This window comes from Physeter macrocephalus, chromosome 4 (genome assembly GCF_002837175.3).
Source record: "Physeter macrocephalus isolate SW-GA chromosome 4, ASM283717v5, whole genome shotgun sequence".
In the NCBI taxonomy this organism is placed as follows: Eukaryota; Metazoa; Chordata; class Mammalia; order Artiodactyla; family Physeteridae; genus Physeter; species Physeter macrocephalus.
Window position 1 is genome coordinate 56,942,870 of NC_041217.1, and position 24,083 is coordinate 56,966,952.

At 40.0% G+C, this 24,083-nt stretch overlaps 1 protein-coding gene across 1 annotated transcript in view; it reads left to right on the forward strand.

The window, feature by feature from the left end:
• Window positions 1-24,083, forward strand: part of PLD5 (phospholipase D family member 5) — a 524,774-nt gene that overhangs the window by 478,427 nt on the left and 22,264 nt on the right. Inside the window, exons 6-7 of the mRNA XM_055084222.1 lie at window positions 14,082-14,279; window positions 21,388-21,524. Of these exons, the coding sequence (XP_054940197.1) occupies window positions 14,082-14,279; window positions 21,388-21,524 (335 nt within the window). The remainder of the gene's footprint in view (window positions 1-14,081; window positions 14,280-21,387; window positions 21,525-24,083) is intronic.

The following is a 24,083-nucleotide window of genomic DNA, read 5'->3' on the forward strand; positions in this document are numbered from 1 at the left end:
TTTCTTCCATGAGAGGAGTAAGTGAGGGAGCGGGAGGTAGAAAGAAGATGGAAGTTACCCTTTTCAATATAATTCCTGCTGACAGTAAGGAAGGGAGCGAGGGAAATCTGTTTGAGCCACACCACAGCAGAGCTTGGCCAGTGCATTCATAATTTTCATATGTAAAGTGCAGCAGGTCACTTCATGGCCTGGAACCTCCTCTGAAGAGTATAGGTGTGGCGGAAGTGTGCATATAATTGGATAATAATAATAATAGCAAACACTTGTTATTCTTTGTGGGGGACACTGTCCTAAGCAGATTATATGTGTTTATTTAATCATTGCAACAACCCTATGAGCATTATTATCATCCCTTCTTGACAGAGAGATTAAGGAACTGGTCTGCTACCGACACAAAAGTTTAAGGAACTTGCCCAGAGTCATACTGGAGAAGGTTGTAAGAACTAGAATTCGAGCCTGAGTCCTTGCTGTACCCTCTAAAGCAGATAATCACCCTGACTGGCTGGCCATTGCACTCAGGGTTGCCAGCCAGCCCAGTGGTGGCCCAGACCCAAGGAGAACAGTCTCTTTTCACCATTCTGAGATGTTTCTAGAGCTACATGGACAGGGAGGAGATGAGAACCAACGGGGCTGGAAATATAGGTGTAACATTTCATTTTAAAAGCTAGGTAGCGGGCTTCCCTGGTGGCACAGTGGTTGAGAATCCGCCTGCCGATGCAGGGGACACGGGTTCGTGCCCCGGTCCGGGAAGATCCCACATGCCGCGGAGCGGCTGGGCCTGTGAGCCATGGCCGCTGAGCCTGCGCTCTGGAGCCTGTGCTCCGCAACGGGAGAGGCCACAACAGTGAGAGGCCCGCGTACCACAAAAAAATAATAATAAAAATAAAAAAATAAAAATAAAAGCTAGGTAGCCTCCCGCCCTGGATGTTCCGCCACTGTGGTGTCAGAAAAGTGTCACAATGCTGCCCATGAAGGAATCACTGAAGGGGGCATCCTGGGAACCTCTGCTCCAAGCTACCAAGGAATGAATCAGGAGGAAGGGAACAGACAGAGGGCAAAGCATTTCTCTGGAACAAAAGGGGGATCCTTTGTTTTGAAAAATTTCAGAGCTTTCCTGTACTTCAAGGTCTCAAAGCAGACCCTGAATACTAAAAGAGTTTGTTAAATTATAACATACAAATGAAAACCCACTAAGTTCTATCCACTTGCCCCTTCTTCCCACAATTAGATGACTTGGCTGCAAAGAAGAGTAGCATGAGATTTATATATTTGGTGGGTTTTTTTTTTTTTAGAATAGATTTTCTCTCTCTCCGATTTCCTTAAGTATTCCATCTTTGCATGAATAAGAAGGGGGCAAATGGGTGCAATTCACATTGATGTTAATATCTTGGTACATATATGGGGCCAGGTGTTTATTGTACAAGCCTGAAAGGCAGATACAGTCACTCAGGTCTGGCCAAAGTTTTTGTCAAAAAGAGAGTAGATCCTTGGAGGGTTTGAAAAGGGGATCAAATGCAGTGAACTGAAAGTGGCATGATCTCAGCTTCCTTGCTGCTCATTTAGAAGACAAGAGAGAAAACAGGAATTTTAGGAGAAGCTGTAGTAACATTTTGGAATCATTTTCAACTCTTCTAAAGAAGCAGGATAAAATTAAAGTAGTCCAAAAAATAACTGAAATGTGTTTCCAACTTGTTTCATCCCCTTCCACTCTCAACCCCATTCTTTTAAAATTCCTCCCATTGATCATATGTATATGTATAACTGATTCACTTTGTTATAAAGCAGAAACTAACACACCATTGTAAAGCAATTATACTCCAATAAAGATGTTAAAATAAATAATAAATAAATAAATAAAATAAAATAAAATTCCTCCCATTAACATTCTCTGGTCACTGTTTTATCTATTGATTTTCCTTTGACTAGCCAAGAAATCGATGTATGAATTCCTTACAGCCAAAAGTCAAAGATGCCAAAGGAATAAAGGTACTTATAAAAGATGAAGCACTGATGGAGGGAGGGAAGGAAGGGAGGGAAGGAGGGGAAAAGAAAAAGCAACACCCTCATTCATTCTACTGTCAACTGACAAAAAATGCACAACCTAGAAGTTGAGAAATATGTTTTGTCAGACGGACATACTGAAGATTTAAGCCTGGGAGACAGGCTTTCAGATAGCTCTGAGAAGTAACGGAGGAGCCAGGATATATAGGAGTTTTGCAGAAACAAACCAGGTAGTTGAACATCAAAAGATTTCTGCTAACTAAAGAAAAAACAAACATTTCAAGTTAATGAATTTAACACCTTTCTATGTATGGGAAGATGCAAGAGTCTGGGCTCATTGAAATCATTCCTTTGATATGCACCTTATCTAGGGCCAGTATCCTATTTTTCTCCATACTGAAACCCCTCTGGGTGAACAGTCTGGGGTGATTGCAGACAATAAATTGATTTGTGAGTTCCTTACAGCCAAAAGTCAAAGATGACAAGTGAAGAGTGGTACTTTGGAAAGTAACATCCTTTGTCTACTTATATGGCAGGCAACATTCTTCATCCACACTATGAAAGAACACTGTAAGGTATTTACACAGCATTATTGGGCAAAAGAGCCAGGACTGAAATCACAGGACATTATTCTGTGATCTTGCAAGTCACTTCCCCCTTGGGGAGCTCAGTTTCCTTAATTTTGAAATAAGGTTGAACTAGCTGTTCTCTAAGGATCTTACATTCTCCTTTTTTCAATTAGTCACGTTCCTTCTGGCAAGCATTTTTATTCCCACTTGGTAACAAAGAAAATAAGACATCAGGAAGTTAAGTGGTATAGACCACCCACTGTGGAAGTGAAGGGGCCAGAGAGCACATTTCTGAGCAGGAGGCTGTCTTTGAGCTGCTAAGATTCAATTCTTTATTTTCCATCCCTAGTAACAAAACTTTCACCTTGAGGGCAGAAACAAAATCAAGTTAGAGCTCCTAGTGATTAAGTTTCCTGCAGTAACTCAGAATATAAATCAGCAGCTAACTGGATGCATGGGAGTTGCTCACAGTTGCAAGTTCTTTTGTCTTTGTCAAGAAAATTAAAGAAATACTTGTTCACATTTCTATAAAACCATGAAAACAACAAATCAGACATCCATAAATGATAGATTGAGCTGTGGTTAGGCCAATCTGAATTAATTATTCTGTGTTACAGCAAAGAATGCTAGTGCCTCCCCTTATTCTGCTGACAAGAGCATCCATCAGATGCCTGCTTTGGCTTCTGCATCACCAGTAAAACCCACTAAACCAAGCCTGTCTCCCTTCATGCTGCCACTCATGTCCTGAGTAGAAGGGGTTTCTTTTCTTCTCTCACTGCATTTCCTTTCATAACTCCCTTCCACTAATTTTGAGAAAATAAAGAAAAATGTTCTTTTGGTATAATTACATTTCCCCTAGTTCTTATTTTGCTTTGAAATGGAGACTGCTAATATAAATAGAAATTCCAGGGCAGAAAAAATGAGGACATGCATATAAACAGTAGGACTTAACCCTGACCCAAGGGAACTTCTAGTTCCTCTTTGTAAGTAATTCTTCCTGAAGATGAAATATTAAACTAATCTTTCAGCTTCGCTGCTCACTAGCTGTTTGTTTGGACAAGTCCCTTAATCTCTCCATACCTTAGTTTCCTTACCTGTGCAATGGGTTGTTGTGAGGTTTAAATGAACACAGACTTGTAAAGCATTTAGAACAGTGTCTGGTGCACAGTAAGCACTATAGTAAACTAGTACTACCTCTGTTGTCATTTCTCCCTAAGCAGTAAGTTATAGTATCTGCTGGATTGTCTCAAACCCAAACACTTCAGAAAATTTTTGCTCTGGTTGAAAAATCTTCAAAACAAAAACCAATTTCTTTTTTTTTCCATCTTCACTTGATACCAGCCTAAACCAAATATGTATATTTAGAAATGGTTTTGAGTCATTCTAAGATTGGGAGAATGATACAGAGAGGAGGTAAAAGTCTCTTTACATCTCTAGAGGGCAAAGCTTGGCTTCTTCCATTGCCTTTCGATTCTAAAGCTGTAATGTAGTCACAGCAGAATGACGTCAGAGATTGCAGATAAAAGGTCACGAAAAGCAGCTTACACAACAGGGGGAAAGGAACACTAAATCTTTGTTTAGAATGCGATCATTGGGAATATTTGTTGCTGGAGAAAATCTAAGTAGAGTGACCACTTGCTTGTTGATGTTGATAAATGGTACATAAGGGGAGCCCTGGGGATGATAAATGCTGAGAATGTTTATAAATATGTTTCCCTCTATCTGATCATACCTAAAGGGACAAACATCATTCATAATTATGGTGCCATTAAAATAAACATTTTTATTTTGTTGCTTCCAGGTTTTCCATTAACTTTTAAAGAATTGGTTCATCAGATTTCCAGATTAAAATGTGTGATGGTATGCATTCCAACACAAGGTACATAACAGATTCAGCGACTGGAAGACAGAGAAACATGGAAAATGTTTCAGGAGCACCACTTGGCCTTAGGTTTTAATGGGCGAAGTCTCTTCCCCAAATGCAGCCTTTCTGTATGCCTTTACACAGAGCCATTATTGCCTTCATTCGTTCATTCCCCCTAAATGCTTCCTGCTTTGCTGCCTGGGCCACTTCCTGTTTCAACTGGAACCGTGTTGACTGCCTAGTACTCCCTCTACAGTGTGACTTAGGATAGAAGAGCAGCAGTAACACACATTGAGTGCTGGTCACTGTGCTTACTGCACTAACTTGTCTGCTTACTGCACTCACAACCGTGTGATGTGGATGTTCTGGGGATAAGGAGGTGTCATTGCCCTCAAGCCAAAAACCAGCCTGCATGCTCCAGATGAGCAAGTTGCTTGTAACAAGGAGGAAGAGTGACACTGTGGCCACCTGCAGGATGTAAGGAAGCTGGTTTTAGGAAGGACTTATGGGGTTCGGACTTTGTGCAAGGTTTTGCTGGGGAAGGTATAAGTAATCAAGGGCTTTGCTCAGGATTGGATGCTATCAGGAGCAGGGCAACTTTGTGATTGGGTGTTTTAATAAGTTATCTGGGAACTTCCCTGGTGGTCCAGTGGTTAAGAATCTGCTTTTCAATGTAGGGGAAGCGGGTTTGACCCCTGATCAGGGGAACTAAGATCCCACATGCCACAGGGCTACCGAGCCCGTGCGCCACAACCAGAGAGAAGCCCGTGTGCCACGATGAAAGAGCCTGTGTGACGCAACTAAGATGTGATGCAGCAAGAAGTAAATAAATAAATATTTTTTTAAATGCAATGTGATTAAAATTTAAAAAAAAAATAAGTCATCTCTATGGGAGGGGGATGAAGCAAGGCTAAAGCTGTGATTGGTAAAGAAGCAGCAGTCACCCATATTAGCCAGGATGGGGAGTCTTTGGTCATTTCTGTGGCTTGGACAATGCTCATGTTTTGTCTGTGTTCACACACAATTACAGAGAGGTCTTTTTTTTTTTTTTTGTCTCAATTTCATCCTGGACAGTCAACAGAGTGGCCTTATCTGATGCTAGTGTTCTGTGAAAGAGTTCATGTTTAACAGGAGATAACCAGGGCATAGCTTGAATGCCAGGTCAGTTCTTAGAAATATCAAGGCCAAACTGACAGTCCTGTGCCAGCTTCTGGGCGTCAAGGGCTATTTATCATTCTCAGTGGTATTAAGAAGTTGAAGAGCTAGGCCAAAGTCATACAGCTCATGAGTTGAAGAGGCATAATATTAATACAGCTCAACAATTTGCTCTCATTTGGCTTTTATGAAACATCTGTTTTCATCTTCCTGGATTTCCCAGGAGAATCCAGCTAAGCTTCCTGGCGTATTCTGTGGAATGAATTGGATTGAGTCTTGAGAGCAACACTGACTTCAGTAAGAATCCAAGTCTAATGTGACCTAAACACAATCTATTTCAATGACAGTCTCTTGCACTCCTCCTTCTGTGCCTTTGTCAGAAATCAGATCTTGTTCAAGTATTCATATGTATGGTTAGAAACACCCTTAATTGGTGATCTCCTGCCTTTTAGCTCCAGCCACTCAGTTTGATAGAAGTGTCTTGAGGTTAATAAAGTGAACCCCTTTTTAAATAAAATATTCTTTTAGTATGGTAGAAAGTGCTGAGGAAACTACCCTCAAGGGCATAGGGGTACAGACAGCCTAAGGCAGGTGAAGCAGTGAAAAAAACAGACTAAGGAGGCAAAACAGAGTTCAGAGATAAGCTCTGCTACATATTTGCAGTTACCTTGGGCAAGATTAGTGACCATGGCCTCAGTGCTGTTAACTCTAAAATGGGAATTAGAACATCTACCTTAAAAAGTGTACTGTTAACATAACAAACCTTAACATGTAACTTTATGGTTTCTGTCTGTATCCCCTGCTATGCTCCATGCTCTGAGCCCCCAAGGGCAGGAACCAGGTCTGACTTCTTCCCTGATGCAGCCTCAGAACCCGGCATGTGACCATTCTGGCACCAACTCAACCTAGCCACAAACAGTCTCTGAGGAATGAATTTTATGCCCTCACACTTGACTGAGTGTGTGGAATCTGTTGGTGTTAAAGTAAAATCGTTCATGGATAAAGAATTCTGCCATATCTATTCCTGATTCGAACAAAGGATGTAGTAGAAGCATCCTCAGCAGGCAGAGAAGAAAGGTGGACCTTGGTATAGCTGAAGCTAACACTGTTTGAGCCAGGCACTGAGCTAAATGTTTTACATACATGTTTTCATCTATTCTTTATAGCAATTCTATGATGTATACCCATTTACAGATAAAGGAAGCAAAGAGGTTAAGTACCTTGCCCTTGGTGGAGTTAGTCTGTCTTCAGAGCCTGTTCTGGGAGATGACTTCCTGTATCTTGTTAGGTCATATGGAGAGGTCTCTCTCTGTCTCCCCTGTTCCTCTGCGGGGGAAAGCTGTCAGAGCTGCTACCCTGGCACCCTTCTAGATTTCAAATTTCACATTAACACTTACCCAGATGTTTCACGCCATACCATATTGCAGAGTGGTTGCTTTCTTCCTAGGTATGGGGAGCTTGCACTAGTGTAGTGAGTACTTCACTTAATATTATTCTGCGTATTAGGAAAGAGTCAGTAGACAATGACAGGGGGCAGTGGCTTTGTTCCCCAATAACAGCAGAGATGATGTAACCCCCATGTGGAGACTAGGGGACAGCTGTTCCCAAGGAAAGAGGTACACAGCAGAGCACTGTATTCTTGTCCAGCCTTTGAACAGAAGACTCCAAATATGCTTGTATGCCATGTGTTGCAAGTAACCTGAAATCTCTAAAGGTCTGATGTGGAAAAACAAAGGATACCAAAGAGATCCAAACATACTAAAAGCCAATCATGGCCACCGAGTTCAAATTTTGGTCACAAAAATCAAATGATTCCCTGGATTTGTACTTTCATGGCATTCTGCCTCTGGCTCTACTGGACATGGATAGAGCTGTGGATAAGGCAGTTTCCACTCAAAAGACTGTGTCAGGTTCTGTACCCCATTGTTGGTAGGTGCAGGAAACATGGTTAGAGGACAGTTGGCTCATTGACCAATATAAGAACTGTCATTGATGCCATCATTGAGCACCGTGCTTGTGAAAGTATTCCAGGTGGATCTCTGGGGCCAGCACAGCCACAGGTTTTATGTGTCCATGTCCAGGTTTGCTGCTCCAGGGCCCTTGGCACCAGAAGAGAGGTTCTTGTTAGATTCGGGTGCTCAGGATCAGAGGCCCTCAGGCTGACCTAGAACCAGGGCTTCTGGGTTGAGAAGGAAGCTTGTTTTCATCACTGACCACCATAAATTCATCTTGAAGGCCAGGTATTCATTTGGTAAACATTTTCCAAGCAAGCACTATAGCTCAGCACTGGAAAAAAAAATATGAACTTGATGCCTTCAGAGACTGTAGAGTCACTTAGGGGAAACAGACACACAAATTTTTTAAAACTAGAATACTGTGTAAAAATGTGCCACATCAGAAATATGTGCAAGTACGGTACTAGACAAAGCAGGAAACATGGCCAGAAAAGGCTTCATAGAATTAACAGCAGTAGACCCATGGGTTGCTAACTAGCCATGTGCTAAGGTCAGTATAGCATAAGGGACCGAGCACACAGGCTTTAAAGTTAGACCAAAGCTCAAATCTTAGCTGTGTCATTTACCATTCAGCACATAACCATCCAAACCTCAGTTTCCTTCTATGTAAAGTGGAAGGAATAAATACCATTGTATCTACTATCAAGATGAAAGGCGCACTGCAGCAGTTTCCTCGGGCTTCTAAACCACAAACTTGGTGGCTTAAAAGAGCAGGACTTTTTCTCTCACAGCTCTCTGAAGGTGCTAATGGAGACTATTTCCTGTCCCCCTAAGGTCTGGTAGTGGCCAGCAATCCTTGGCACATTGGCTTGCTGCGGCATCATTCCAGTGCCTGTCTTCATATGTTCATCTCCCCTGTGTGTATGTGGCACAGTGTCCAAATTTTCCTTTTCTTATAAGGATGCCAGTCATATTAGGTTTAGGGCCTACCATAATTCAGTAAGATTTCATCTTGATTGCATCTGCAAAGACCATATTTCCTAATAAGGTCACATTCACAGGTTCTGTGTAGAAATGAATGGGACGAAGGGACACTATTCAACACAGTACACACAACAAGTGAGCCCTCAGTCAATACTAGCTATTAAAATTAGAATTATTATTAAATTCTAACAGCAAAACTTGTAGATAGATATTATCCTCATCGAACAATAAACTAGAATTTAAGGGTTAAGTAATTTACCTAAGGCTAGTCAACAAGAAAGCTGCAGAACCAAGATGCAAATCTGCCTCATCTGACTTTAAAACCTGGGAGGGTCGCCAGCCACATTCAGGCAGGAGCCAGAAGGAGCTGATCTTGACACACAAACAGAAGTTTCTGGTCAGTATTGAGAGGCAGGTTGGGCAGGGAGAAGGGAATGCATGCTGGGCAGGAAACTGATGTCCCAAAGCCATAGATGGCAAGGCTGGAAGACCCCTGTAGACTTTATAAGCCCAACCCCTTCATTGTTCAGAAAAGGAAAAAAAGGACTCAGAATTGCATGACTTGCCCGAGACCCTATAATCTTGTTGGTGAAAGATCCTAGACTTCAATCCACATCTTTGGCCTCAGGTCATTGTTGTTTGTCCCTTTTTTCCTGAGGATGGCCCCAGGCCAGGCCAGCCCCCTGGACATGCACTAACCTTGACTGTGTCTGGCAGGCAAGGAAACATGTCAGGGAGGGGCACCTGCTTACTTATGTGGAAACCTGAGTCTCAGCTCTGCTGACCCCACTTCCACCACCAGATAAAGAGCCTATTTATAAAGCTAAACTGATACAGAGTTGAAAACCCTGAAATGATCAAGGCTTCCTTGGAAAAGATAATGTGGCGGCATTGACTCAATCTGGGAAAAGGCACAGAAGTGTGAAGGTCAAATGCAGAGCCTACTATTCCTGAGATTCTATCAGCAGAGACTGTGCAAACAGCAAGGTGGGCCCCATCTCAACCTGGAATGGGATTAGCAATTATTAGCAGTTATGCTAAACAGTTTTTGAAAATCCCTGAGATTAGAAAACACATAAATATGTGTAAGTCTCTCCCCTTGCCACTGTTAAGGCCTGGGTGTTGAAGGCCCTGCCCCCAACTCCTTCATCCTATCTCCACAGCCAGGCAAAGGGACCTTTCCAGTTCATAGCCTGTCCACACCCTCCTGCCTCATTACCTCCCTCCCCATGTCCTTCGGCATAAATGCCAAACTGCCTATCCCAGCACAAAGGCCTCTGGGAATCTGACACACCTGTCCCACCAGTTTTAACCCCTGCCATCAAATTAAAGTATTTACCCACTCACACACACATACACATTCTCCCTTATCTCCCTCAGCTTCAGCTGCACAACTCTGATTCTATCCCACGGACCTCAGTGCCTTTGCACATACCTGATACGGCCTCCCCACTCTAGTTCCTACCACTTTCTTAACCTTTCTTAATTGTCCTTAATGTTTGTGTCCATTCAATTTTAGAAATCTGTACTAAAGCAATCCTTGTACAGGCGCACAGAGATGTATGTACAAGGGTGCTCGTTGCTTTATATTTTGTATTAGAGGAAAAATAAGGACAAGTCCATCAGCAGGTTAAATAACTTGTGTCCATCTATTCTGTGGTCACTGTGGAGCTGCTAAAATGATGCCAGCCAGGTATAGATGAATGTGGAAAGATCTCCATGATGCACTGTGTTAGGGAGTCCTAATAGGAAAGGAGAGATGGGCCCCTACATAGTTGGTGACCTCTCCTATAATCCTGAGAAGAGTATTGAGTAGGGGGGTGGAGGAAAGGAATGAAGTTAAACACCTTTCAAGGTGTCCCTGACAAACCCCTCACCGGGTGTTCAGATCATGAGGCATATGTATTTATGCTGTTAAGACCAAAATTTCACTTTTTCACTTTCATTGACTAAATCAGAAATCATCTATAATTTTTCAAAGTGATAATGGACTTGAAGCCAGTGCTGCTACGTTCCGGTGTGTATTTGATCAAGGGTGACAAAACCTGCATCAAATTCTGAATCTACCCCTGACTAGATCTCTCACTTGGGGAGATATATTTTTGCTTACCTGTGTAAGATTTACTTTCCTCATCTGTGCATCGAGGGAGGTGGACAAAATAATCTCTATGATATCTTTGTGGCAAGATTTTATTGGTCTCTTACTCTTGAGGCCTGTGCAGTGTTAATAAGAATAATAATTGCTAATATATTTTAGGTGGTTACCATGTGATAGGCACTATTCTAAGCCCATAAAGTATATTAACCATGTTATGCATCATAGCAATTGTATGAAATAAATACTATTGTCTCCTTTTAATGGAAGAAGAAAATGACGCCCAGAGATTAAGTATCTTAAAAGTCACACAGGGCTTCCCTGGTGGCACAGTGGTTAAGAATCCGCCTGCCGATGCAGGGGACACGGGTTCAAGCCCTGGTCCGGGAAGATCCCACATGCCGCAGAGCAACTAAGTCTGTGTGCCACAACTACTGAGCCTGTGCTCTAGAGCCCATGCTCCATAACAAGAGAAGCCACCACAGTGAGAAGCCCGCACACCACAACGAAGAGTAGCCCCTGCTCACCACAACTAGAGAAAGCCTGCACGCAGCAACAGAGACCCAATGCAGCCAAAAATAAATTTATTTAAAAAAAAAAAGTCACATAGCTAGAAATCTGTAGACTTGGAACCTAATTCCAGGCAATCCGATTCCAGAATCCATGATCTAAACCATTCTGTTATGCTGCAACTAAAAGTCAATCTTTATATTGCTGCATGATTTAAGGATACATACCAAAAAATTTAATGTTGAAGAAAACAATCTGAAGAGCTGATATAAAAAGTGTAGGTGAGGAGTCCGGCGCCAACAGCCAGCGTTGCGGGGGCGCGGGAGCACGGCATGAAGGGGCCGGCCTAGCTGGGGCCCATGGCCCTATGTCTTCTGGCTGCGATGCCGGTCCTGCGCACGCTGCGGGGCCGCAGCCGCCGGGCGGTGGGCGCCTGAGGGGCCGGGAGGCGAGCCGGGGCCCCCAGGCATGTGTGGGCATCGTGTCCGCAGCCAGCGTCCCCGAGGCCGCGCTCGGGCCATGATCACTCGGTGAAGCTGCGCCAGGACAGTGCGGCTTACCTCTTCTCACGCTGTGAGGACCTGTGCGCGCTGCAGCACTCGGTGCCTCTGCCTGCCGTGCGCGCTTCCCTGCGGGAGGGCCTGCTGGAGTTAACACCGACCGCCTCCGCGGGGTGGACTGGGCGCCGCTCCTGAGCACCCTCTGCCCCTGATCTGTATCCAGAGCTTCTTCCAGCCACGGCTTGGCGAGACAGGTTCTGACAGAAATAAAGTTTACAGGAGTTGTGTTCCTGCGATAAGAAATAAAGATGTGACCTTCCAGTTGTGTAAAGCTCTTAAACGCTATGTAAGCGCATCAGATGCGCTAAGGAACCTGGAGCTAAGTGGGCTAGTTGTGTGAGAGAGAGACTTAACTATGTTAACAAAGGGATTGAATAAATTGGCCACTTTGGTGCACCTGTGTCCTGCAAATTGTCCAATTGGAGATGGAGGTTTAAAAATATCAGACTACCAGAAGGCATGAAGAAACCTGGGCTGAGAGACTTCTTTCCGGGAGATCTGATCTTGACTGTATGGCTGGTTTGAGGCGCATCACTCTGAACTGCAACACGCTCATTGGTGATCTGGGTGCAAGTGCTTTGGCAGAATGTCTTAGTGAGGATTTATGGCTTAGAGCACTTGACCTGCAGCTGTGTGGCCTTACCAATGAAGGAGCAAAGGCTTTACTAAAGGCCCATGAAACCAACAGAACTCTGCTCATTCTGGATATAAGAAAAAATCCACTTGTTGATCATTCTGTGATGAAAGCAGTTATCAAGAAAGGTCTCCAGAATGGAAGGAGTGCCAAGTCAGAGTACCAGTGGATAACTTCTCCATTGGTGAAGGAACCATCCTAAGCTGCTAGACAGAGAAAGAGAACTATAATTTTGAGAAGTGGTCGAAAAGGAAAAGCTACTCTTAGAATTGGCTTGGGCAGCTGGCCACAATGGCTGGTATAGATCAGTCAGATTTTCATTTACTAGGTCGTCCCCAGATGAATTCTACTGTTAGTAGTCCACCTAAAGAAGAAAAGAAGGCACTTGAAGAAGAAAAATCAGAATCAAAGCAGAGTGCCCCAGGACAAACGCAAAATCTCCAAGTTTCTATTTGTATGCAGTCAGCTTACAATGAAGGAACACTAATAAAGTTTCAGAAAATTACAGGTGATGCTGGGATTCCTTTGCCTCTCGACTCCTTCCATGTCCCAGTCTCTAGTCAGGAGGCCTTAGAAACTTCCAAAGACAACCTGGGGGTCCCAGTCACAGAGCAGCGGCAGGAGTCTTTGGAAGATTTCACTGCTAGAACATGTTCTCCTTCAGCGGACGTCAGTTCTGGAACTGGAAGTCAAAGAAAAGAAGAGGAATTATCTAGAAATAGCAGGTCTTCTTCAGAGAAAATGAGCAAAGCAGGTGAATATACCAAAAAATATTCTGCTAAGAAACAACCTGGGAAGGACCTGCATTCCTGCTCTGACTCACCTGTAAAGCAGAAAAGCAAAGGAATTCGGCAAAATAATTCTACCCCTTAAGGTAGACCCAGGATTATGACTGTGTTACAAATGAAGATATTGAAGTTTATCTACTAGCACAAAGACCGTCAGACGGCAGGTGCCAAGAGAAACACAAGCGCCCAGGTCTTCTGATACCAGATGCTATTTTTGATGCCTTTCATCAGTGATTTTCAGACTTGATCTTAGCAGTAGAACCCTCTGATGAAACAAATCTGAGGGAACCCCAGTGTGTAAAACAGACAAAAGCAGAATTATTGTATTTGATTGGGGCTGGAGGGCAAGAGGCCCATCCAAAACGGCAGGGCACCATTTCCAAAATAATTTCTTTAATGAACCAATTAGAAGTGAGTCTTCGAAAAAACACATTTCTGTTAAGAAAGAGAGTAGCATAGTGACTGTTTCATCAAAGACAACTGAAAGTAAACTCAGTCTACTAGAACATTCTGAAAGTGATACTCTTGGATCTGATTGTGAATTTCCAGAAAGCATCCATACTCCATCATGCCCAACATAGGTCTAAATCTTTTAAATTCTTTTAAAATTATGTTTTTGCCTTCAAATTTTAATAAATTACTTATGTTTTTGTTATAGCAAAAAAAAGTGTAGGTGAATATGGAAAAATTATCTTTAAGAGCTCAAATGCAAAACTCCAGCAAAAGTATCCCTTAAATATTTAAGCATTTTAATGACACATCATTTCTGTATACCATAATGTGACTGTGTCTACATACTTACAGATACAGTGTATACATATAGTTGTTACAGTATAACAATTGCAAGAAAAAAATATTGCTATTACTATTATTGCAGTCTTTTCTCTGAGAATTCTACATTTTTTTCTCTAAGAGTAACACCATCATGTGTACACGGCATTGATGCTTTCGATTTTAATTTCACAGATGAAAGAACTTGGTGTCATCTTCTACAACTGCAGCTGCCTGGTCCTAGATTTACAAAGGATATTCGCTTTGTATAGTTCATTAAAATTCAAGAGCAGAGTACCTCAGACCTGGTCCAAGAGGCTCTATGGCGTCTATGACAATGAAAAGAAATTGCAGCTTCAGTTGAACGAAACCAAATCTCAAGCATTTGTGTCGGTGAGTTTTGCCCTCTTCTCCTCCTCCTCCTCCCCTTCTCCCTCCTTCCTCCAAAGGCCCTTTATTAAGTTGGAATGTTCAAGTGTGATCTTGTGTTGGGCAAAAATGAATTTGACAGATCAGTTCTGACACATCCCTTGAAGAGTTAAAATATATCCATTCTTATACTCAATCATATGCTGTCCCTAGCTATAATAACAATACATGTGAATAATCATTCCTAGTTTCAGACACTTTGTATTATCTGATTTGATCCCCCCAGTCACCCCTTAAGGTAGACCCAGGATTATGACTGTGTTACAAATGAAGATATTGAAGTTTATCTACTAGCACAAAGACCGTCAGACGGCAGGTGCCAAGAGAAACACAAGCGCCCAGGTCTTCTGATACCAGATGCTATTTTTGATGCCTTTCATCAGTGATTTTCAGACTTGATCTTATCAGTAGAACCCTCTGATGAAACAAATCTGAGGGAACCCCAGTGTGTAAAACTGACAAAAGCAGAATTATTGTATTTGATTAGGGCTGGAGGGCAAGAGGCCCATCCAAAACGGCAGGGCACCATTTCCAGGCCTCTGATTACACTTGAAAACCACCATCCTCTGCCCACACACCACAGCTATCCCCACAGTGTAGCTGAGAGTGGGCAATGTAAATATCTGGACCTACAGTCCTGGTCCTCAAACTTTAAAGTATCTAAGAACCAGATGGGAACCTGTTTAAAATGCAAACTTACAGTCCCCCCATCCTCACCAGGATCTGATCCACTGGACCTGGGTGAGACCTTAGAATTTTGATTTGAATCAGGCTTCTGAATTGATCCTAATGCTCCGGTAAACTTCTCTAAACCATGCTCCCAATTTAATATGACTATTTCTCCACTGTCAAGCAGCGCTTCTATGCCAACAACTTTTATGTCACTGAAGAGCTTTTCATGGAAGAGTGAATAGTAGCCTTTTTGCCTATTAAAATGAAAGCACATTTTGAAAATTTAGAAATCTAGCAGTAGAGAGAAAATTGAAGTTGCTTGTCTTAAACAAATTCACGTAAGTGTGAATAATATAAAATAGACTATGAAAGATTTTCGTCAAGTAGAACAAAAAAAAAACCCTTTTTTTGGTATGTGTGGAGGTCAATAATGCAGTAGCATGTAGCATATCATATAGGGCATTTTACTAGTAAAATGCATATATTCAATTTTATTTCCTCTCAAGACAACCCTATAAGACAAGAAAACCAGATATTATTCTCAATTTGTAGATTAGTTGCAATAAGAAATTTGCCAAGGAACCACTAATCCAGATGGTAACATGACACCCCAGGAGTCCAGTAGAACATATTGAAGCAGCAAGAAATAGATGAATTATAAGCAAATTTCAGATAGTTGCTGGATTTTGAATTTACAGTTTGAATTTTAGAGATGAGTGAATGTCATTGTTGCATAAATTTAAATTCTGACCCTTAAAAAAGTGGGGGGGGTCCTCCTTTGTTGATCCCGAAGTTAACATCTCTACTTCAGAGACAGGGCCCAAGCCTTTAATAATATCTATGAAAATGCAAGGGCTTTGCTGTATTCCAGGGCAAATTTATAAACTGATTTTTATTAAATGGTTTGCCACAAAATAAGTTGAGCTTTTTCAACAATCCTTCAGGTATAGTCTTTTAAACCATGCAGCACCTTTGTTTTCTATTTTTATTTATTTTATTATTTTAAATTATTTTATTTTCCATTTCTTATTAATATCTCAAGCCTACCTTTGAATTTCAGTTCAACAGATATTAATTGAACACCATTTTTACAGAGGTATAAAATCTTACAGATATTAGATAAATAAAAGTCAATATTCCAAATATTGGAATTGGTATCATTTACTTAGAGCTCCTTGATCTCACCTCTGTTATAGCATTTATCACATTTTTGTAACTACTTATTTATTATCTCTCCCACTATTTTATCAGACTCTGAAGGTTATATACTGTACTCTCTTCATTGTTGTTATTCCCAGTACCTCCCTCAGGCCTCCCTAAAGCAGCAGTAAATGTTGGATTGATTCTACTGGTAGTAATATCAATAAGAAGTTCCAGGATACATATAGTTTTCTGAGTATATGTGCCAAACAAATGCCAAGACAAATTTATTTAAGTTCAAAATATTTGTTGTAAAATATCTTAAAATAGTATATTATATTTTTATAAGCTGACAGTCCCAAGACTAAATTAACACACAAAATATATATATTCGAAGGCCTTAGAATTATCATTACCAAAATTAGATTTTAGGTGATAATAACTTAGCATGGTTAAATATAAATTTTAAGTTATGGTATAGATATGAATTATTTCTAATTTTCTCATGGAACACAAAGAGGCACTTGGTTAGATTTAAGTATGTGATCTCTAATAACTTGGGGCCAGATCATTCTAATTTTCTTACATTCCCCATTGAAATCAGAAGATAGGAACAATAGGCTGAGTTTTTGTCCTGTATTGTGGAGTTCTTTTTAGAGCTCTTGAGATTATGCATTTGATTTCCAAGTTAAAGACTAGTTAGTTCAAGGTCTGTTTTTATTGGTCTGGGTGCTAGACAGATTTCATTTCTTGTTGTTTATTGTTTAGCTCATTCATCCATCAATCATGTAAACTGAGATTTATTTAGTGATTGAGGGCAGACATTGAATAGGACTTGGTGCTACTCTGAAAAATATAATTAAATACCCCTTTATAATCTCTGCTATATATTTTAATTACATTTTAATAGATTTATTGATATATAAGTTACTACCATAAAATTCATCCTGTTAAAGTGTAAAACTCAGTGGGTTTTAGTATAGTCATAGAGTTTTACAATCATCTCCACCTTCTAATTTTAGAATATTTTCATCACCACAAAGGAAAAAACCGTACCCTTTAGTAGTCACTCTCCATTTTCCCCTTCTCTCAGCCCTTAGAAACCACTAATCTACTTTCTGTCTCTAAGGATTTGCCTTTTTCTAGACACTTCATATACATGAAGTAATACAATATGCAGTCTTTTGTAACTGACTTCTTTCACTTAGTATAATGTTTTTGAAGTGCATGACTCAGTACTTTTTCCTTTTTATGGCCAAATAATATTCCACTGTATGAATATATCACATTTTGTTTATCTGTCCATCAGTTGATGGACATTTGAGTGTTTTTACCTTTTGGCTATTGTGAATAGTGCTCCTATGAACCTTCATGTACAAATTTTTATTTGAATACCCATTTTCAGTTCTTTTGGGTTTATGCTTAAGAGTGAAATTGCTGGGTACTGTGGTAACTCTATGTTAAATATTCTGAGGCACTGACAAACTTTTCCAAATTGGCTGCACCATTTTACAATTCCACTAGCAATAAATGAGGGTTTCAGTTTCTCCACATCTTTGCCAACACCTGCTATTTTCTGTTTTATTTTAGCCTTCCTGGCGGGTGTGAAATTTGTCTTATGATTTTGATTTGCATATTTTAATGCACTTACTGGCCATTTGTATATCTTAATACACTTATTGTCCATTTGTATATCTTTTTAGAGAACTGTATATCAAATCCTCTGCCCATTTTTCAATTAGATTACTTGTTTTTTTTGTTATTGAGTTGTAAGAGTTCTTTATACATTCTAGAAACAAGAATGTACTTGATTTGCAAATATTTTCTCCCCTTCTGTGGGTTGTCTTTTCATGTTTAATTACATTTTCACATATATATTCTGGGAATGGAGTATGGATTTTTTTTAAAAACCAGGAAACTGTTATGAAATAAATCAAAACCCTACTAAAGCAAGTATTTAATGAATATGCAAAACAAGGTACATGCAAATATAAGGCATTTATAGATGTAAGAAAGAAACATAGATTACTTATTATCAAGATGCCTCAAGAGCACTTGATTGGTAAAAGATCATCACAGAGCTGAAATAAAGAAAAGGATCTGTATTTTCCTTCTCCTTATATTTTGCTAAGGAATAAAGGAGTACACAGTGCAAGGCTCAGAAAACTCAGGAATAATAAAAAGGGAACTTAACAGCCTTCTCTGTAATTAAACAATCAGAACCAGTTAATTTCCTCTGCCAAATCAGAGGACACAGTCAAGTACTACCATGACCCCAGGGGCAGAGGTACTCATACAAACAGTCATGCATTTCCTTAATAAACACATGAAGCATCTGCCATGCTCTAGGCATTGGGTTGGCAATGGGAACATAGGAAACAAAAAGGTATGTACAAATAAAGGTCTATTCACATATGGATGGAAATACCTAGAGTGAAGCAACTCCAACTAGGAGTAGAGGTTGGGGGTCATACAAGCCTCCAACACTTACTAATTTAAGAAGCACTTTCACATTCATTCCACAAACATTTATTAAGCATATAATATGTGCTAAGTATGTCATGGCACAAGGTGCCAGAGACATACAACCAAGCAGTTCACAAGCTGGTGGAGAATCACACAGACAAATGAATGCAGTACAATGTAGCATGTGCTGGAATGATGCTGCACAAAGCAGGAATCTTATGTTGATCACTGATGTATGCCAAGTGCCTAGACTAGAGCTAGGTGCATGGCAGGTACTTAGTAATATTTGATGAATGAATGAAAGCAAGTGCAGAAGAGGAGCAGACCCAACCAGGAGTAGGCCATTCTCTTATTTAAGCCACAAGGCAAACCAGTGTGAAAGATTTGTTACTGTTCTTATCTCACTGGAAACAGAGGCTCAGGAAGTATAAGGGACATGCCCAGCATGCTACAGGTTGTAAATGCTGGAACCTGGCACATCACCAGCATATAAATGCTCTATCACCAAAGGCACAGTATCCAAACTTATTAGAAAATAGCAAATGTAAAGAGAGCAGCAACTCTGTGTCTAAATTTGTTCCTCCCTGAAACCAAAATCCAGTTTTGGGAACATGCAAGGAAGTTCAGGAAATTCCTAACTGAAGCAAAAACATGGGCATTTGGACACATTTCAGAGTTGACCTAGGCTGCTATCTAGAGCTAAGATCCTTAGCTTCTCCATGTTAAACCTAAAGAATGTTTAAAGCAGACCCAATAGGCTGAGGAAATTAATGAATTTGAATATTTAATTTATTAATGGAGATAGAAAAATGAGTAAAATGCAATTCCTAAAATCAAGGTTTATCAGTCCAAGCAAGGACATGAGACAAGTGTGAGTAATTATAAGTTTGAATACACTAAACAATATAACATATAAATCATATTATGGGAGGACAGAGAAGGAGAAGTAGCCTCTAGGTAACAATATTAAAAAGTTTCATGAGGAGATAGTATATGAGCTAGAACTTAGAGAATGTATAGGACTCTGATAGGCAAAGATAGGAAAACACATCAGCCGGAGGAGCTGGCAGGAGCAAATACACAGAGGCAGACAAGACGAGAGCATAGCCATGGGCTGACGATTATTTTAATTTGGAACACAGAAGGCATGGTAGCCAGTAAATGAAGGAGGCAGAGAAATGGGAGGGCCAGGACTCAGAGGATACATGGATCCATCCCTCCCAGTGAGATCAGACTGGATTCCAAGAAACCAGAAGTCCTGAGAGTGACACATTTGTTTGTTTGTCTTTTAAGCATCAAGGAGACAAGGAAATGAGTTCAGAAGACATATAAAAGCCCCAACAAACAGCACCAGTGCCTGAAACAGCATTCTGGAGTAAGAGGGAGGGACAACATGAGAGACACTGCAGAAGCCCAAGCCATCTATCTTGGTGACAGATGGGGTATCTGCATATGTGTGTGCTGGGGAAGAAGTGTAGGATGAGCATTGGTTTTTGTTTGTTTGTTTATTTATTTATTTTTTATTGTTTTGTTTGGGGCTTTTTTGTTGTGGGTTATTTCTCTCTTTTAGCATTAGTTTTTTTGTTTTTAATACTTAGAAGCTCATCCTCATTCCAGAAGGAAAGTAATTTAAATCAAAAACTCATTCTGATACTCACCTGCCAAGACAACATTCTGAGTAGGGATGCCTGGTGGGTGTGGCCCTTCAACAGGCTCCTTTCTCAGCCCCACACTCCTCCTCAGTTGGGCAACCAGTCCGAGAGCTTCATCTTCCCTCTCTCTAAGCTGGGATAGGGATTCCCACCAGCACTGTGTGGGGAGTTGTTCCCAAACATTTGTCAGGGACCCTGCCCACCATTACTGGCAGAACATTTGATGAAGGACCCAGTACTGCCATTCCAGGCAGTTCCAGAAACCGTTTATTTGGGCTTTGGTACTAAGTACCCGTTGCATGTTTTGTGTTCCTTCACTTGGTTTCTTGCTTGTCAGAGTAATGCAGGAACTACAGAAATGCTCCTTTCAGTCTTGTCCAGTGGAAAACCAATGAGAAAACCAAAGCACATCCTTCCCTCTCTATAGCAACTTTATCTAAAAACATCATACTTCTGTAAGATGGAAACCACTTCGAGCAACATAAGAAGAATACCTCAAGTATAATTTGCCTCATTTTTCATTTTTCTTAAGTCCCTGTCTCTCCTTATGAACTTGGCATCTTAATAAGTCACTTGGTTTTTCCTCTAGAATTACTGATGACCCTTTCTCAACAATCAACACTCCTCTTCCTCACTCGATGAAAGATTTGGGAAAAAAAAAAAAAAACGCAAGATTTTTAGACTATGTGTCTTGAACATCTTCATGGCCACATTACCTTTCAAGTGGAAAACTTCTAGCATAAATGGCTTGCTATATGCATATATATACCATATATGGTAATGTCTGAGAAAATTAACTATGTATGACAGGGATGTATACCAGAGTCACATTAAGTTTAGAGTTAGAGCACTCTTATAAAAATAAGAGGTGTGTGTATTGAAAACAAGAATTCCCTCCCAAAACTGACTTAAAGGACAGATTTGAGACCCATCCCCCACACACCTTGATTTCTACTTGCCTCAACTTTGATAGAACTGAAAATGTATTTGTCTTAATCTCATAAAGAACTGGAAAGTAGGTTTGCAAAAATTGGTTAAAAGCCAAGATTCATTTTTTAAAAATTTTAAATAACAACAAAAAAGAGAAATCCCCAGATTGCAAAAATTAATACTCTAAAAGTTTGGTTTTTGTGTCTTCACAGAATTCTCCCAAACTGTTTTGCCCTAAAAACAGAAGCTTTGACATAGACGCCATCTACAGTGTAATAGATGATGCCAAGCAATACGTGTACATCGCAGTCATGGACTACCTGCCTATCTCCAGCACAAGCACCAAAAGGTCAGTGAGTGTGCAATCTCAGCTTAGATCCTGGGCTCCAGGGCCAGACATTAAACTGGAGACCACAGGAGAAATAACCCTGGACACTGAGATGCTATCAGGTCACATTAGGTTGCATACCATTCACATCTTCTCAGTGTACATTTGCAGCTCACCCATGGTGCATCTCCTCTCTCAGTCCACTTTTAAGGACTCAGGGTCTCATCCCACAGAACCACCTCAGTAGTTTACATTAGAAGCATGATAGAAACTTTATAATAAAGATTGGGTTGTTTTCAACTTGAAAATTATTTGGAAAAATAAATAAATAAAAAATTTTTAATTATTTGAAAAACATTTTTTTGAAAATTATCAGTTGAGAGGTACCTGTAGGACATACTGAAACTGAGTAGGTCTGGCAAGACTTTCCTTAAAGGAGGTATCACTTTGTTGTATTCATGTAGATCTTCATTAAATGCTAAATTTTCATACTATCTTTTCCACTTAAGGAGAAAGAAACTTAAAATATGTATGTTCTCAGTCAATCCATCCATCTGTAAGAGGAAGAGAGCACCTTAAAATGGAGATTTATTTTTTAATATTCATCACTGTTTAAGTTTGGAAATACTTGGAATCAACTTAGGAGGAGAATTTATGTCTCTAAGTCATAAATGCATGGCTAGGCCCCAAGTATTTCCCACTTTTGCTTTCTTGCAGGGAATGCAGAGATTTGGGTGCTTGTAAATGTTTTGAATAATCCATTTAATCCAGGAAAAGTTTCCAAAGTGCAAATTTCTAGGGGTATAACCTGAGACCTTTTTAATTTGGAAAATTACAGTTTCAAAATAACCATTTACTGAGGTTAAATAATGTGATGTGCCCTATATTGCTTGAATATTTTTCATATTGCCAACCTCACATATGCATAATATACAACTTCTCTATGCAAATGACTTTAAGATTGCAAAAAATGTGTTTCTCCCAGAAAGTGATGACTCCTAATGATTGTCAAAAACAATTTTAGGCTGCAAGATGCACATTATTAGGACACTTTATTTTAAAATATTGTGCACCCTTTGAACATTCATGGATTTTTTTCCACATGCTTTCATTTTTTCAATCCCTCTTTTTTATGTTTTTTCCATTTATTGTTTATTTGGTGTTAGATTTTGTCTGAGACTTCAGCTTCACTTTGGGAAGAGTTTGAAACATAATAGATAGGTTTTACCTGATTTTCCTGTTATTCGGGAGAGTAAGTTCAAGTTTATGGACTTATTAGGATAGGATGATAATTTCAGAGGATTGGCAAAACCTTCATTCCATGAAGTCCCTTCAAACAAACAAAATTAAGATCCTTCATAGCCAAGGGGGAAGGAATTAGTATGGATAATCTAAAATATCTTGGAAATACAAAAATTAGAGAAAACTAAAAGAACTAGAAACTGACCTGAAATATTGGATTTTGATTATTAAAATACCATTATTGTTATTATTCAAAGAGCAGTTCTTTTATTATACTGGTGATATTTCAAACCTGTTAATATCTCTAGCATTTTAAATGAAAAGCCATCAGAGACATAAGAAGTAGTTCAAACATCAAGGTTAAAATTAAATTCTTCTCAATCATATGAATGAAAAAAATTTTTTAAGAGTGGACTTGTTTTTACATCATCCTGGAGAAATTTTTCAGGCATGAATTCAACTTGAATAAACAATTAGATATTTTCAAATATCAGTGTGTTAATAACCTACAAACTTAAGTTTTAGTCTGCACAGTAAACATAAAATGAAAGAGAAAAAATCCACATGCTTCCAAATTAGAAATGGTTGATATTGGTAGGCAGAGATATTGAACATATTCTCCAAACTGGAAAGGAACTTTGACACCAAAAAACAAGCAATTATGAAGATAATTGTGGGTAAATTACATATAGGCAGGATTGGGCAGATGGAGATCCAGAGGCATTCTCAGCTACACTCCATAATGCCAAAAGGGGCACAGGGGGACTTAAAGGGGCCAAAGGTAAAAATAGAACTGACTACTAAGGGAGAAGCATGTCTGCACTGACAGGAACCAGAGATTATTCCTCCCCTGAGGGGCTCTCATGACCATTAAACATCTGCATCAGCAAAAATCATTCAGTTCACATCAGATGAAGGCAAAGATAAAAGATGAACATGTTCCAATTTAAGGAACAAGATTAAAAACCAGAAGAAGAACTAAGTGGAGATAGGCAGTCTTATCTGAGAAAGAGTTCAAGGTAATGATCATAAAGATGATCAAAGAACTCAGGAGAAAAATGGATGAAAAGAGTGAGAATTTAGAAGTTTTTAACAAAGAGAAAAGATAAAGAGCAACCAAGCAGAGATGAAGACTACAATAACCAAAATGAAAAATACACTAGAAGGAATCAATGATAGACTAAATGATACAGAGGAAAATGGATCAGCGAGCTGGAAGACAGAGTAGTAGAAATCACTGACAATGAACAGAAAGAAGAAAAAAAATAAATGAGGACAGTTTAAGAGACCTCTGGGACAACATCAAGAACACTAACATTTTCATTATAAGGGTCCCAG